Source organism: Ovis canadensis, chromosome 10 (assembly GCF_042477335.2).
Source record: "Ovis canadensis isolate MfBH-ARS-UI-01 breed Bighorn chromosome 10, ARS-UI_OviCan_v2, whole genome shotgun sequence".
In the NCBI taxonomy this organism is placed as follows: domain Eukaryota; kingdom Metazoa; phylum Chordata; class Mammalia; order Artiodactyla; family Bovidae; genus Ovis; species Ovis canadensis.
In genome coordinates, this window is record NC_091254.1 from 33,816,064 (window position 1) to 33,830,990 (window position 14,927).

At 38.3% G+C, this 14,927-nt stretch overlaps 1 protein-coding gene and 1 pseudogene across 1 annotated transcript; one reads left to right on the top strand and one right to left on the bottom strand.

Moving 5' to 3' along the window:
* The first annotated feature begins 1 nt into the window (after position 1).
* On the top strand, positions 2-7,682 carry KCNRG (potassium channel regulator). Its single transcript, XM_069601421.1, has 2 exons — positions 2-1,853; positions 5,975-7,682. Exons 1-2 carry the CDS (start codon positions 1,276-1,278, stop codon positions 6,198-6,200), a joined length of 804 nt encoding a protein of 267 aa, XP_069457522.1. The 5' UTR covers positions 2-1,275; the 3' UTR covers positions 6,201-7,682.
* Positions 6,827-7,196, bottom strand: LOC138446514 (cysteine-rich protein 1 pseudogene; annotated as a pseudogene).
* Positions 7,683-14,927: the final 7,245 nt, after the last annotated feature.

The following is a 14,927-nucleotide window of genomic DNA, read 5'->3' on the forward strand; positions in this document are numbered from 1 at the left end:
TGTTTTTTGAGAGTGAGCATTCTTTAAAAAAGGAATAAAATAAGATGGATTGAATTTGCAGCTTTTTCTGCAGAGGGTTGATTTCCTTTTTCAATACAATGTAAATCTCATGTAAACAAAAACTGGCATTTTCTTATGCTAAGCTGACATTTTTAGGAGGGTGGAGATTTATTTCAGCTTGCCTTTTATCTGCTTTTAGGTTTTGTAAATTTATCACCAAAGGAATCTGGTGGTAAACTACAGAAGTGTTAGTGACTGTGTAAGCCAAGGCATGGGTTAAAAAGAACACATGGCAAAAGCAGGAAGTGAGAAGGCCTCCTTTTTACTGGCAACTAAGTGTTGTTCCAAAATATAATGGCAACTGTACAACCAACCAATCCATTTGTTTAAAAGAACTTTAGTGAGACTCATTTGACAGTAGATGAAGCAGTCTATCAGCTATTACAAAGTGCAAAGCAATCAGCTAAACACTAGTACTGTCCTATCTGCTCACATGAGATAAAGATGCCCTATCTCCCACAGAACAAAATACGTAATTTTTTTCACCTTGTTTAGGCTTCAGATGAAAACAGGAAGTGTTTCTTTCAGTCAAACTTATTTCTGTTATGGGGCAAGACATTCCTTGACAGCCCAGAGGGTGTTTACCCCAGTACATTAATTTGGTTAAGAGGAGGTAATACAAGCAGGGATGGGAAAAAAAGGGTAACTAAATTTCAAGTACAGAAGAATCTTTGCAGTTATGAGAAGAGTAGTCAACTTAAGCTGCTGGTTGAGGTCAACTGTCAATCTAGGATTTAGCCACTAAATTTCTAAAGGGGTCATAAGAAATTAAGACGTTTCTCTAGAAATAGTGTCTCTGCCATGAGGACTCGAGTAGATATGAGGTGTGGAGAGGCTGAATGGTTTTCTGGTTCCAGAAAATACATATTTACAAGAGGTTTTTATGAAGGATTTTTCTTTTTAAATGGGATACTGTAACTGTTCCCTGTTCTCAGACCTATTGGCAGTTTCCTTAAACTATCCAGTTTCTCATCTGTTGCTTTTTCACTTTGTATACTGCAGGTTCCCAAGCAACTCTCAAATTTGTAAACCCAGCTATGGACACACTATTTGCTTTAACAGTAGTTACCTGGAAATCTAGGTCTCTGTTTTTGTTATTTTCCCCTCCCCTGGATTTCTTAATCATATATAACTAACACTGTGGTTAAGGTTGATGTACAGGTTCCTAAGGCTGTGTCTGATGGTTTGTGGCCTTTAGTTGGAAGCAAGAGAAGAATGAGTGGTCAGGAACTGGTCACTTTGAATGTGGGAGGGAAGGTATTCACCACAAGGTCTTCCACCTTAAAGCAATTTCCTGGCTCTCGGTTGATGAGAATGTTAGATGGCAGAGACAAAGAATTCAAGATGGTTGGTGGCCAGATTTTTGTGGACAGAGATGGTGTTTTATTTAGTTTCATCTTAGATTTTTTGAGAACTCACCAACTTCTACTACCCACTGACTTTTCAGATCATCTTAGACTTCAGAGAGAGGCTCTATTCTATGAACTCAATCCTCTGGTGGATCTCTTAAACCAAGAACACGTGTTACAGCCAAGACCTGCTCTTGTGGAGGTATATTTCCTAAGCCGAAATACTCAGGCTTTCTTCAGGGTGTTTGGCTCTTGCAGCAAAACAATTGAGATGCTAACTGGGAGGATTACAGTGTTTATAGAACAACCTTCTGCACCAGCCTTGAGTAGTAACTCTTTCCCTCAGATGACGTTACTTCCACTGCCTCTACAAAGACCATCTTACCATGACCTGGTTTTCCAATGCGGCTCTGACAGCACTACTGATAACCAAACAGGAATCAGGTATGTTGTACTTTGAAGCCTCTATTCTATACCAGTTCCTAATGTTTCCCCTCAAAACTGAAATTTTCTCATGCCTGAATTTTCTTAGAAAAAATAATGACTGAAAATAATTTTTTCTGGAGTGGGGGAAGGAATCAGTAGAGTTGGGTGGAATGACCAGATAATTATTGTCCAGATGGGGGTACTTTTCAGAGTGAAAGAAAGAATTTTTATTACATGGGACAACAGGAATAAATCAGAATAGTCCAGGGAAAACTGGGTCTATGGTCATTCAAGTTGTAGGAGGAAATAATTTCATAGATTATGTTCCACTCCCATGGAATGAGATGCCTTTTTCTACCCTAAGGGTTTCTTTTGGTTGCTGGCATATAGTAAAGGCTCAACAGTTTGTCCTGATTTCCTGACACTCTGTGTATATTTGTTCTTTCAGCCATTCTGATTTGGCTACTAATTTTTCTCTATTCCACTTTATGTCTTAAACACCATTAAGGCAGATATATCCCATGGCAAGTCTGGTCTCCTGTTACGTCGCTGGCACTCTTGCACAACTCAAAATACTGGGATAGGCTGTCAGTATATTAAGGATAGTTGCTTCTGAGTCAGTTATTCACTTTCTCCCCGTTATTCTTGGCTGGACCCTCAGGCTGATTTTAACTCTACTGTCACGGACACTTCTTTTCCCCCTTAAAAATGTCTTAATGCGGTCCCACTATTATTTTACTAACTGTGAAAGCTGGCTTTAATTTTCAGGAGGGAAAAAACGTCTGTATATGTTCTTTACTCATAGTATTTAAATAAAATATACTTTTTGGGGGGTAAAGGTAGACATATTTTGGGATATTAACTTTTGCAGTAGACACCAGGAGTGAACGTTTACCTCTCCCACAACATACCCCATGGTCCTGCATACCAGCTTAAAAACCCTGGGCAGTATGACAGTTCTTAAGTTTTCACACTTTACAATCTCCTGTCTTTCATGAAATGTCATTTTGGGGAAAGGGATCCAGTTAAATTAACATGCTGATTGTGGAGAAAACCTAAGACCCTATCTTCACCTCAAAATGTTTTAAGATACCTCTGTGCACAACTGGTAGGACACTAAAATAAACAAGGGGAATTACCAGTTTTTATTTTTAAATTTGCATGATTAAGATCTTTGGGGATCCCTTTCTAAAAAGTTAAAAACATAAGGAAAAATGGTATAATTGATTTCAAGAAGAAACATACAAGGTAAAAAGATATCCTGGAAATACTAAATGATCTTTAAAAACTACACATTTGGAGAAAATGTAATCTTGAAATGTAATCTTTTTATAATCTTGAAAAACAAACTCAAGTTGGGATATTTGTGTACAATGACAGTACTTTCCCCTTTCTCGTTTAGTGTTTGTGTTTTACAAATCAGATTGTTTTCATCTTAATAAGAGAATGGCATTATACTTAAATTCCAAAATAGATAACTCTAAAACTAGAAGCGATTTTTAAAATTAGATTTTTTTTAATGCATCACCAAATAGTATTCTTTTCAGTGTTTGAAGTTTAGAATTTTTTCAGCTGATAAGTAGTTCGTGATTTTTTTTTTCTATAACCCCAATTTCAAAGTAGAGGTAGATAACCCAAGACTGAAGGCAGGAGGAGAAGGGGACAACAGAGGATGAGATGGTTAAATGGCGTCACTGACTCGGACATGAGTTTGAGCAAGCTCTGGGCGTTGGTGATGGACAGGGACGCCTGGCTGCAGTGCTGCAGTCCATGGGGTCGCAAAGAGTTGGACACAACTGATTGAACTGAACTGAACTGAACAGAGATAACCCAAATCCGGTGACATTATTGGGAGTTTAGGTCATCGGATGAAACTTCTTGGTCTTAAGAGGCCCACCTTAGGTATATCCCACTTAGCTGGCAATCATTTTTATTTCCTGCTCACTCCTTGGTCTGAATCTGTCCATTCAGATGTTTTTTTTGAAGGTGAAAAGTGGAGAAGTAAGCCTGAATGGCTCCTTAGAGCCTGATATATCATCCAGCTGTTCAGTTATGGTCTACTAATATGATTTATCATTTTGAGGTCTTGGTAACCTAGCAAGTTGCTCAGTTATTATCTCTTAAATTCATAGTACTAAAAATATTTGGCATGCATCTTGCAGAGGGCCATTCATATGATACCACATTATCAAGCTCAAGTTATGGTCACAGGACTCTAGAGTCTTAGACATATATGTCTCAGACATATTCTGTCTTTTCCTTTTTAAATTAGCTCAAATGGAGACGTGTAGTTGCCTTTTAAGTTTTTAAAAGAAGTTTTGATTTTCCATTTCCCATTGGTTTCTTTTCTCTTTTTCTTGTGCCTTGAAATCTTCCATTTCTCAATTTGGCATCTTAGGGAATCTGATATTTAGGCCCAGTGATTTCTTGCAAGTACATTCCACCTGGCTCAGTGATAAACCCACCTACCAATTCAGGGGACATGAGTTTGATCCCTGGGTCGGGAAGATCCCCTGGAGAAGGAAATGGCAACCCACTCCAGTATTCTTGTTTGGAAAATCCCGTGGACACAGGAGCCTGGAGGGCTGCAGTCCATGGGGTTGCAAAAGAGTTGGGCACAACTTAGAAACTGAACAACAATACTACTTGCATCTTAATTTTGTCAGATGTTCTGTAACATTTTTTCTTTGACAAATGTTTCCAGGCTCTACAATCAAGATCTGGGGCTTGTGGGTAGATGAAATCATTTACTAATGTTAAAAATTTGCTGTATTAAACATAAACATTTTTTGGTTATGTACTTTGTAGTTTCATAATTCTTACATTATTGAATTCTTTTGTCTAGAATGAGTTTCTAAATGTGAACTACAATAACCAGTCTATCAATCATAATTAAAAGGCTAGGGGTGTCCCCAAGGCTCTTTTTATCCCATAAAACCACAGACAGTTTAGGTGGCAGCCTGGAACTAATTTAAGTTAGCCTTTTTTTTTTTTTCCCCCCCACATTTCATAAACAAATGGTGTGAGGACAGTTCAGTCACTCACTTGTGTCCTACTCTTTGCGACCCCATGGACTGCAGCATGCCAGGCTTCCCTGTCCATCACCAACTCCCGGAGCTTGTTCAGACTCATGTCATGTGGGAGGACACATGACATAAAAAACATCCTGGATGGTAGATAAAGAAGGGGCAATATAGCTGTATCTTTGTGGATATTATTATGTTGACATTATTAAAGCAATCTTCCCTGGTGGCTTAGATGCTAAAGAATCTGCCCGCAGTGCACGAGACCCAGTTCAATTTCTGGGTTGGGACGATCCCCTGGAGGAGGGTATGGCAACCCACTCCAGAATTCTTGCCTGGAGAATCCCCATGGACAGAGAAGCCTGGCAGGCTATAGTCCAAGGGGTCGCAATGAGTCAGACACGACTGAGCGACTAAGCACAGCACAGTCAATCTGAAAAGTTAAGGTATATATTTTTTCTTGATTTATGTGTATTGGTTTTATTGAGTTTTCTAGGAAATAGGAAGTTTTGTCATTTTGACTCTGGAGTCCTTTTAGATCCTTTGTTTTGCTCTTCAGCTATGGATAGTTATTGAGAAAAATTGACAATAAAATCTTGACATTTAATATCTGCAAAACCTCACCTGAAAAAATGTTTTCGATAACAGGAAGTCACAGGAGAAAATCTGTAATGTCAGTGCTGATAATGAGTAAAATTAAATCTAGGGGGAAACTGTAAAAGGATCAAGTGTTCATTGAAATGACCAAATTAATTAATTAAAACAATATTTGGCAAGTCAAAAAGAAAAACTGGAAATAGTTAAATTATATAATAATCAAAAGCTGATTTAATTGTTTGATGAAATTGTTTGCTCCAGAAAATAATTGCTTAGTGAGACTTCATCAGAGTTAGCTATATTCCTAAATGTGGAATTAAAATGACTTTGGAGATTACAGTAGGGTCTCTATTTCCAGTAGCCTGAAATTACTGGCTTAGATTTATAAATGAAGTCTTTAAAAAAACCTGATAAAAGTGGTATTACGCCTTTATTTGAAGTTATAAATCAAATTTATATATTTAGTTTTGCTAGTTATTAAAGGGATGTTTCATAACTGAACATTTTTGTGTGTCCTAGGTATGTCTCCATAAAACCTGATAACCGAAAACTGGCCAACGGAACTAATGTTCTTGGCTTACTGATTGATACTTTACTGATGGAAGGCTTCCATCTGGTCGGCACCAGAACAGTATCCTCTGAAGACAGAACTGAATGCTATAGTTTCGAAAGGATAAAAAAGCCTGCCGCTCTTGCCATGAACAAAACACTGAAATCAGAGACTACCCTCATGCCAGAGCAATAGCCATCTTCCCGTCTGGAAGTTCCATATATAGGGAATATATGTTAGTCAAATATGTACTCAGTCTATCTTTCTGGCCTTCCACCATGCCATCGTTGGGCAACTGCACCTTAATGCTCAAGCCACAGTGACTACTTGCTGCTCTCTAAACAGCATCGTGCCGTTGGTGCTTTGGTGTATGTTCTTTCTATCTTCAGTGCCTCTTTTCCCTTTCTCTTCTTCATGAACACATAAAGCATTCAAGAAGGGGCTACTGAGGGACTTCCTTGGTGGTCCAGTGGTTAAGAATTCGCCTGCCAGTGCAGGGGACATGGGTTTGATCCCTGGTTCCAGAAGATCCCATATGTCATAGAGCAACTAAGCCCACGCAGCACAACTACTGAGCCTGTGTTCCACAATGGGAAGCCTGCACACCACAAGTAGAGAGTAGCCCCCACTCACTGCAACTAGAGAAAGCCCATGTGCAGCAATGAAGACCCAATGTAGCAAAAAAAAACACACACACACACACACAAAATGGGGCTTTGGAATCAGACTGCTTGATGTCTTCCCCTGCAAATATCTGGGTTTACTGAGGGGATGGGGGTCTGCAGGGGAGCCCCAGGTGCCTGTGGGGAAGGCCTGCCATCAGCCTGGAGGGCAGCAGCCCAGCAGGCAGCTGAAGATAGGATCTTCAAAACCTGGGTCTACTTGAAAGAGTGGCTCTCAGCTCCACTGTGCCCAAAGCCTTTGGGTCCAAACATGGCTGTGTAGCAGGGGTGGTTGCCAAAGGGCTTGCCTTCATGCTGTGCATGACTCCCGAGGTCAGTGTCTTTCCACATTCTCACACTTCAGGCAAGGCTGATGTCAGTCCTTCCCCAGGGAGGTCACCCACTCACTAAAGTATACCTCCATGTCACACTTGGGGCACATGGGCATGGAGGCGCTGAGTCTGGGGCAGGTGGCTGGGTGGGAACAGACCAGAACGCTGGACTAGACTGCTTGATTTCTAATTCCAACTAAGCCACTAGCTACATGGCTTGGGCAAGTCACTCTCTGTGCCTCAGCTTCTTTTTAATCTATCAAATGAGGATAATAAATAAATATCCTTTATAGGATAATATATTTCCCTTATAGGATATGTGAAAATTAAAGGAGATAATGTAAAATACTCAGCACATTGCCTGGCACATGGAAGTCACTCCATAACTATCAGTGATGATAATGATGGAAGATGGGTGACCCACTTTCAATTGCACCTCTTCTTGGAGGCCTGTTTTCCTCTTTTCCTAGGTGTAGAAAGCAGCCCTTTTCTCTGTATAGACTTACATGCCATCATAAAAACAAATTTTTATCACTTGAATGTAAGCTTGATCCACTCAGTTTTAATCCTACTATGTGTAAAAGCATGTGCTAAACACTTGGTAAGAAATACCTTTGTTAACAATTAGCACCTACTCTGGTGAAAAGCTTTTGAATAAAACTTCTATTAATACTAACATTCAATATTCATATATCACTTTGATTTAATGAGTCCTCTTGTAGGAATCCTCATATATATGTGTCACTTAAAATATTAGGATAAGCATCTAGAAAGGAAATCATTAAATGAAAGAGCACAGAATAAAGAGGGGATTGGTTCAAGGTGGCAGAGTAGAAGAAGGAGCACTTACCTCCTCCTATGAGAGCACTAAAATTGTAACTAGCTGTTGAACAACCATCAGCAGGAGGACACTGGAACCCACCTAAAAACATAGCCCCCATCCAAAGACAAAGGAGAAGCCACAATGAGACAGGAGGGGTGCAATGAAAATCAAATCAAATCCCATAATCCTCTGAGTGGGCAACTCACAAACTGGGTAACAATAATACCAAATAAGCTCTCCCACTGTTGTGAAGGTTCTGAACCCTACATCAGGCTTCCCAGCCTGGGGATCCAGCGAAATGCCTAGGAATCCCCAAGGAATCTGACTTTGCAGGCCAGCGGGATTTGGTCACAAGACTTCCACAGGACTGTGGAAACAGAGACTCCACTCTTGCAGGACAAAAACAAAATCGTGCATGCACTGGGGCCCAAGGAGAAAGGAGCAGTGACCCCACAGGAGACTGAGCAGACCTCCCTGCTAGTGTCTGAGGGTCTCCTGTGGAGGTGTGGGTTGGCAGTGGCTCACCACAGGGACTGGGGCACTGGCAGCAGCAGTCCTTGGAAGTGCTGCCCCTGGCCTGATCCCTCTTGGAGGTCACCATTAACTCTTCAATAGAGCCTGTAGACTCCAGGGCTGGGTCTCCTCAGACTAAACAACTAATAGGGAGGGAGCACAGACCCAGCAGACAATCAGATTACAGTTTCACTGAGCACACCCTGCTCACCAGAGCAAGACCAGTTTTTCCCACTGCTAGTCCCTCCCATCAGGAAGCTTACACAAACCTGTTAGCCTAATCCTTTGGAGGTCAGACAAAAGAAGTAGGAAGAACTATAATCCTGCCGCCAGCCAGAATAAAAACCATATTACAGAGGGTTAATTAAAATGAAAAGGCAGAGGGTTATGTCCCAGATGAAGAGACAAGATAAAGCCCCAGAAAAACAACTAAATGAAGTAAATAAAACAACTAAATGAAGTAGAGATAGACAACCTTCCAGAAAAAGAATTCAGAATAATGATGGTGAAGAAGATCCAGGATCTCAAAAACAGAATAGAGAAGATGCATGAGATGTTTACCAAAGACCTAGAGGAACTTTTTTAGTTAGTAGAGGAACTAAAAAACAAACAGAGATGGAATATACTAGAAGGAATCAAGAGCAGAATAACTGAGGCAGCAGAACAGACAAGTGACCTGGAAGACAGAATGGTGGAAATCACTGCCACAAAACAGAATATAGAAAAAAGAATGAAAAAAACCTGAAGACAGTCTAACAGTCCTCTGGGACCACATAAAATGTACCAACATTCACACTGTAGGAGTGCTAGAAACAGAAGAGAGAGAGAAAGGACCTGATAAAATATTTTAAGAAATAATAGCTGAAAATGTCCCTAACATGGTAAAGGAAATAGTCAACCAAGTCCAGGAAGCACAGAGAGTCCTAGGCAGGATAAACCCAAAAAGAAACACACGGAGACACATCATAATCAAACTGACAAAAATTAAAGACAAAGATAAAATATTAAAAGCAACAAAGGAAAAATGATAATATACAAGGGAAGTCCCATAAGGTTATAAGCTGATTTCTTGAAAGAAATGCTACAAGACAAGGAAATGGCATGATATATTTAAAGTGATGAAAAGGAACCAAGAATACTACAACCAAGAATACTCTACCCATCAAGATTCTTATTCAGATTTGATGGAGAAATCAAAAGCTTTCCAGACAAGCAAAAGTTAAGAAAATTCAGCACCACTGAACCAGCTTTCCAGCAAATGCTAAAGGAACTTCTATAGGCAGGAAACACAAGAGAAGGAAAAGACCTACAAAAAATAAACAAAACAATTAAGAAAATTGTAATAAAATCACCCGTATATATAATCACCTTAATGTAAATGGAATAAATGTACCAACCAAAAGACACAGACTGGCTGGGCAGGTGCGTGTATGCACTTTCAGTCATCACATCACTACTTAACTCCCTAAATTGTAATTATTTTCTGTTGTTAGGTTAATCATGCTTCCATTATGGCTTCCAACTGCAATTATTTTAATTTTTTGTCTGGCCATTGATTGAAAATTGATAAACATCTTTTACTATTGTGATTATGTAACTATTACTCATCTTAATACCACTGTATCATGATTGGTCAACAGAAAGTAGTAGAATTCTATCTCACTAAAACTACCGTTTAATTGAAAAACCTGTAATCATTTTTTAAAAATCCAGATGCACATTAGAATTATCTTGGAATTTAAAAAAAAAATACAAATATCCAGGTATTGTTTTTTTTCCCCCAAAGCTCTAGATGTGATTCTAAGGAGCAGCCATGTTTAAAAACAACTAGACTGTATGATTTTTTATCTAGTTTGTTTCACTTTTCTATTTCAGTGCTCCCATATAATTTAGTTTATGTTTTCTAACTTCTCCATCTCTTGTTCTTTCTCAAGCCTTTATCAAGTATAGTAGAAAAGCTCTTTTGTATATATATAAAATATATATACATTATATAATATATATATTTTTTTTAAAATTTATGAATTTATGAGTTTATGACATTTTGGTTCCAATTGTTTGAATAAGTATGAATAGAATGCTAGGTTTCTAATTTATATTCCCTCAAAGGTTGGATAGTTCCATTTATTCTGGTGTCTAGTACTACGGCTAAAAGCCTAGAAAGTTTACTATGTTAGTGATTTAAAAAATTTTTTTGAATGAGGCTTAAACTTCTAATTCAATTCTGAGAATATAAAGAAATACTATGTTGTATAAAACACCCAGGAAATTAACATGTGATACAGTATTATTAACTAAAGTACAGATTTTGTTTAAATTTTACAAAATTTTATGCTAATGTTCATTATTTTGTTCATTCCTTATTCAAGATTCCACATTGTATTTAGTTGCATTGAGCAGCTTCAGTTGCATGCAACAAATTCTCTTTTCATTTTTATTCTGTTACACATATTTTCTAATTTTCCTTGGTATGGTTTCTTAGATACACTCATCCTTTAAAAGTGGACATTTATTTTCCAAACACATGGAGTTATCAAAGTATATTTGATATATTAATTACTCATTTTGCTATTAATTTCTCATTTAAATGCTTTCTTCTCTGCAATCACCTTCTGTGTTTTTTCAGTCGTTTAACTTTATTGAGGCTTTCAATGGCTAAGTCAAAGATCTCCCTTGGTAATTGTTACATTACACTTGAAAATATGGGGGTTATTTTCAAATATCTTTTGATATAGATTTCTAATATAATTCTGCAGTGGCAAGAGAACAGACTCTATGATTTCAATACTTTTAGACCATTACATTTTTCCACCTTGTTTTGTATCCCTGAATATGTTCCAGTGTCTCCTGGTTTATAGTCTATGGGAACTTGAATAGAATTTGTATCCTGCTGTTGTGTGAAAATTGTATAAATCTTAATTATGTTGAACTGGTTCATAGTATTTCTCAGGTCTACTATATCCTTCTACTTTTCTGTCTGTTCATTCTATTAATTTTTGAGAGTTTGATACTGAAGCTCCAACTAAAAATCTTAATTATCTACTTAAAAGAATAATTATAACATATAGTAGAACTATATGTAACTTTGGAAAATTCTTAAAGAGATGGGAATACCAGACCACTTTACCTGCCTCCTGAGAAATCTTCATGCAGGTCAGGAAACAACAGTTAGAACTGGACATGGAACAACAGGCTGGTTCCATGTAGGAAAAGGAGTACGTCAAGACTGTATATTGTCACCCTGTTTATTTAACTTATATGCAGAGTACATCATGTGAAATGCCAGGCTGGATGAAGCAAAAGCTGGAATCAAGACTGCTGGGAGAAATATCAATAACCTCAGATACGCAGATGATACCACTCTTATGGCAGAAAGCAAAGAACTAAAGAGCTTCTTGATGAAAGTGAAAGAGGAGAGTGAAAAAGCTGGCTTAAAACTCAACATTCAGAAAACTGAAATCATGGCATCCGGTCCCATCACTTCATGGCAAATAGATGGAAAAACAATGGAAACAGTGACAGACTACTTTTTCACTCAGATGGTGATTGCAGCCATGAAATTAAAAGATGCTTGCTCCTTGGAAAAAAAGCTATGACCAACCTACACAACATATTAAAAAGCAGAGACATTACTTTACCAACAAAGGTCCATCTAGTCCAAGCTATGGTTTTTCCAGCGGTCACGTATGGATGTGAGAATTGGACTATAAAGAAAGCTGAGCACCGAAGAACTGATGCTTTTGAACTGTGGTGTTGGAGAAAACTCTTGAGAAGTCCCTTGGACTGCAAGGAGATCCAACTAGTCCATACTAAAGGAATTCAGTCCTGAATATTCATTGAAATGACTGATGCTGAAGCTGAAACTCCAATATTTTGATGCAAAGAACTGAATCATTGGAAAAGACCCTGATGCTGGGAAAGATTGAAGGCAGAAGGAGATGGGGACGACAGAGGGTGAGATAGTTGGATGGCATCACTGACTCAATGGACATGAGCTTGAGCAAGCTCCCAGAGCTGGTGAAGGACAGGGAAGCTGGTATGCTGCAGTTCATGGAGTCGCAGAGAGTAGGACACGACTGAGAAACTGAACTGAATTGATATGTCACTGTTCTTTTTCCAAGTCTCCTGTAAATGTGTCATACTTTCATAATTTAAACACTAAAAAAAAAAAACAACTAAAAAATAGAGCACCAAGTACTTTGCACATAAAAGGGTTAAAAAATGTTGAGTGGAAGCAGTTGAGCACCATTTTAAAAAGTACAAACTCATTCATTCAAAAACATCTGTTGAACATTTGCTGGACACTAAGTTTTCAGATTTAAAACAAGAGTAAAACAAAAATCCTTATTCTTAATGAACTTACATTTAAGTGAGAAACTATCATCATAACAGCAAAAATTAGAAATAAACTCAAAGTTCATCAATAGAGAATGGATAAATTCTGGGCCACAGTGAAATGCTGTGCAGCCTTTAAAATGAATGAGACAGCAATTTATAAACTAAGAAGGAAGGATTGTCGAACATTTATAAGTTGAAAAGCAAGGTGTAAGACAATATATAAAGCGAAAAAATATATTTCTACTTTATGTACAGTAAGTAGTTTCCATTTGTAGAAAAATATATTTTATACACACACACACACACACACACACACACACACATATATGTTCAGGAATTTTCAGCCAAGATATGGTCACCTACGGAGAAAGAACTAAGTGAATGCGGTTTAAATGTGAGAGGAAGACTTACTTTTCACCAGACCAGGTAGGTCTTTTTTAAAAAGGGAAGAAAAAGCCATGCCTCAAAGATTTTGAGTATGTGCCAGGGTTAGGGGACTGCTTTGGCATGGGATAGCCTATTATCTCATATTGATCCAAATTTTACCCTACCATCTTTCCTGTGAAATCCTTACACTTAGCAAAGGAATTACATTCCAGAAATTTCTAGTAATTATTTATAGATTTGTGTAGTAAGCTATAGGGAAGAAAGATCTTTTCAAAAGTCTCCTAGTAGTACCTCAAGAGGTTATGTATAATGGAAAAGAGAAAAATACTTCAAGACTAATAATGTCAAAGTTAGGAACTGAAAATAATGACCCAAATAAGAAAAAAAAGCCTTATGAATGAGTGTTGTGTTTTTGGTAGCACTCTTCTCTTTACCGCAGAAAAGTCAACTTAGTTGTTTTAGTCTGCCATCTTAGTTTTGGGGATATGTCTGGTCTGGTTTTCTCACTAGCATCATATTCTAGGGTACAATATTTCCATTCTGCTAAGTTTTGGGCAGTGTGTGATTTAACTAGCTGAGTAAAGTTGGCATGGTTATATATGTAACACTGTTTAATTCTCTATAGTGCTTTGCTGAGAAGATCATTAAAGACTGATAACTAGTTAAAATAATAGTGAAGCAAAAATACTGTAACTATAGATTGGCAAAGAATAAGACAGGGAATGTTTAAATTGTTATTAATGTGTTCTTAGTCATTAAACTTGTAGAAACTAGCTTGAGATAAGAAATAAAATGTTCTTTTTAGCTGAAACTCCAATACTTTGGGAGTAGGCAATGGCACCCCACTCCAGTACTCTTGCCTGGAAAATCCCATGGATGGAAGGAGCCTGGTGGGCTGCAGTCCATGGGGTCGCTAAGAGTCAGGCATGACTGAGCAACTTCACTTTTGCTTTTCACTTTCATGCACTGGAGAAGGAAATGGCAACCCACTCCAGTGTTCTTACCTGGAGAATCCCAGGGACGGCGGAGCCTGGTGGGATGCCGTCTACAGGGTCGCACAGAGTCGGACATGACTGAAGCAACTTAGCAGCAGCAGCAGCAGCCAATACTTTGGCCACCTCATGTGAAGAGTTGACTCATTGGAAAAGACTTTGATGCTGGGAGGGATTGGGGGCAGGAGGAGAAGGGGATGACAGAGAATGAGATGGCTGGATGGCATCACTGACTCGATGGACATGAGTTTGAGTGAAATCCGGGAGTTGGTGATGGACAGGGAGGCCTGGCATGCTGCAATTCATGGGGTCGCAAAGAGTCGGACACCACTAAGCGACTGAACTGAACTGAACAGAAGCATTACCCATGGAAACATGTAATATACATATATTTAATTAATTCAGTCAGAAAATATTTATTGACATTGTATGCTAAATACTCTTCCAGACACTGAGGATACTGCAAGGAACAAAATAAGGTCTTCCTCCCTAGAGCTTACTACAAATACAATTCATAATATTGATGATGGGTTTAAATTAACTTAGGTTTTTAATTAAATAGTTCCTCAAAAGACATGGGCTCACAATCCAGAGGTTTTTAGAATGAGATAAATTATCAAAATTTAAAAATTATATATTATTGACTAGGAAAAGTGTACTTTCAGAGTGGATTGAGTTTCTTATTTTAGTAAATATTTTAAGATGATATCTGGAGACACGTCTGTCAAGATTATCTCAGTGAGTCTCTTGTCTTCACTCCAACAAAGAGTGGGGTATGATGAGTGAGACATCAACATGCACAAAAAACTGGGTCTTGTTTTAGAAAGGGAGGCAGGCATATGGCTGGAAGCAAACAGGGATGTGTTAGATGAACC

Bases quoted from the DNA above. Each gene is read 5' to 3' on its own strand.
- KCNRG (XM_069601421.1), top strand. From the start codon at position 1,276: ATGAGTGGTCAGGAACTGGTCACTTTGAATGTGGGAGGGAAGGTATTC. The intron at 1,854-5,974 runs GTATGTTGTACT...TGTGTGTCCTAG, and splicing joins GATAACCAAACAGGAATCAG to GTATGTCTCCATAAAACCTG.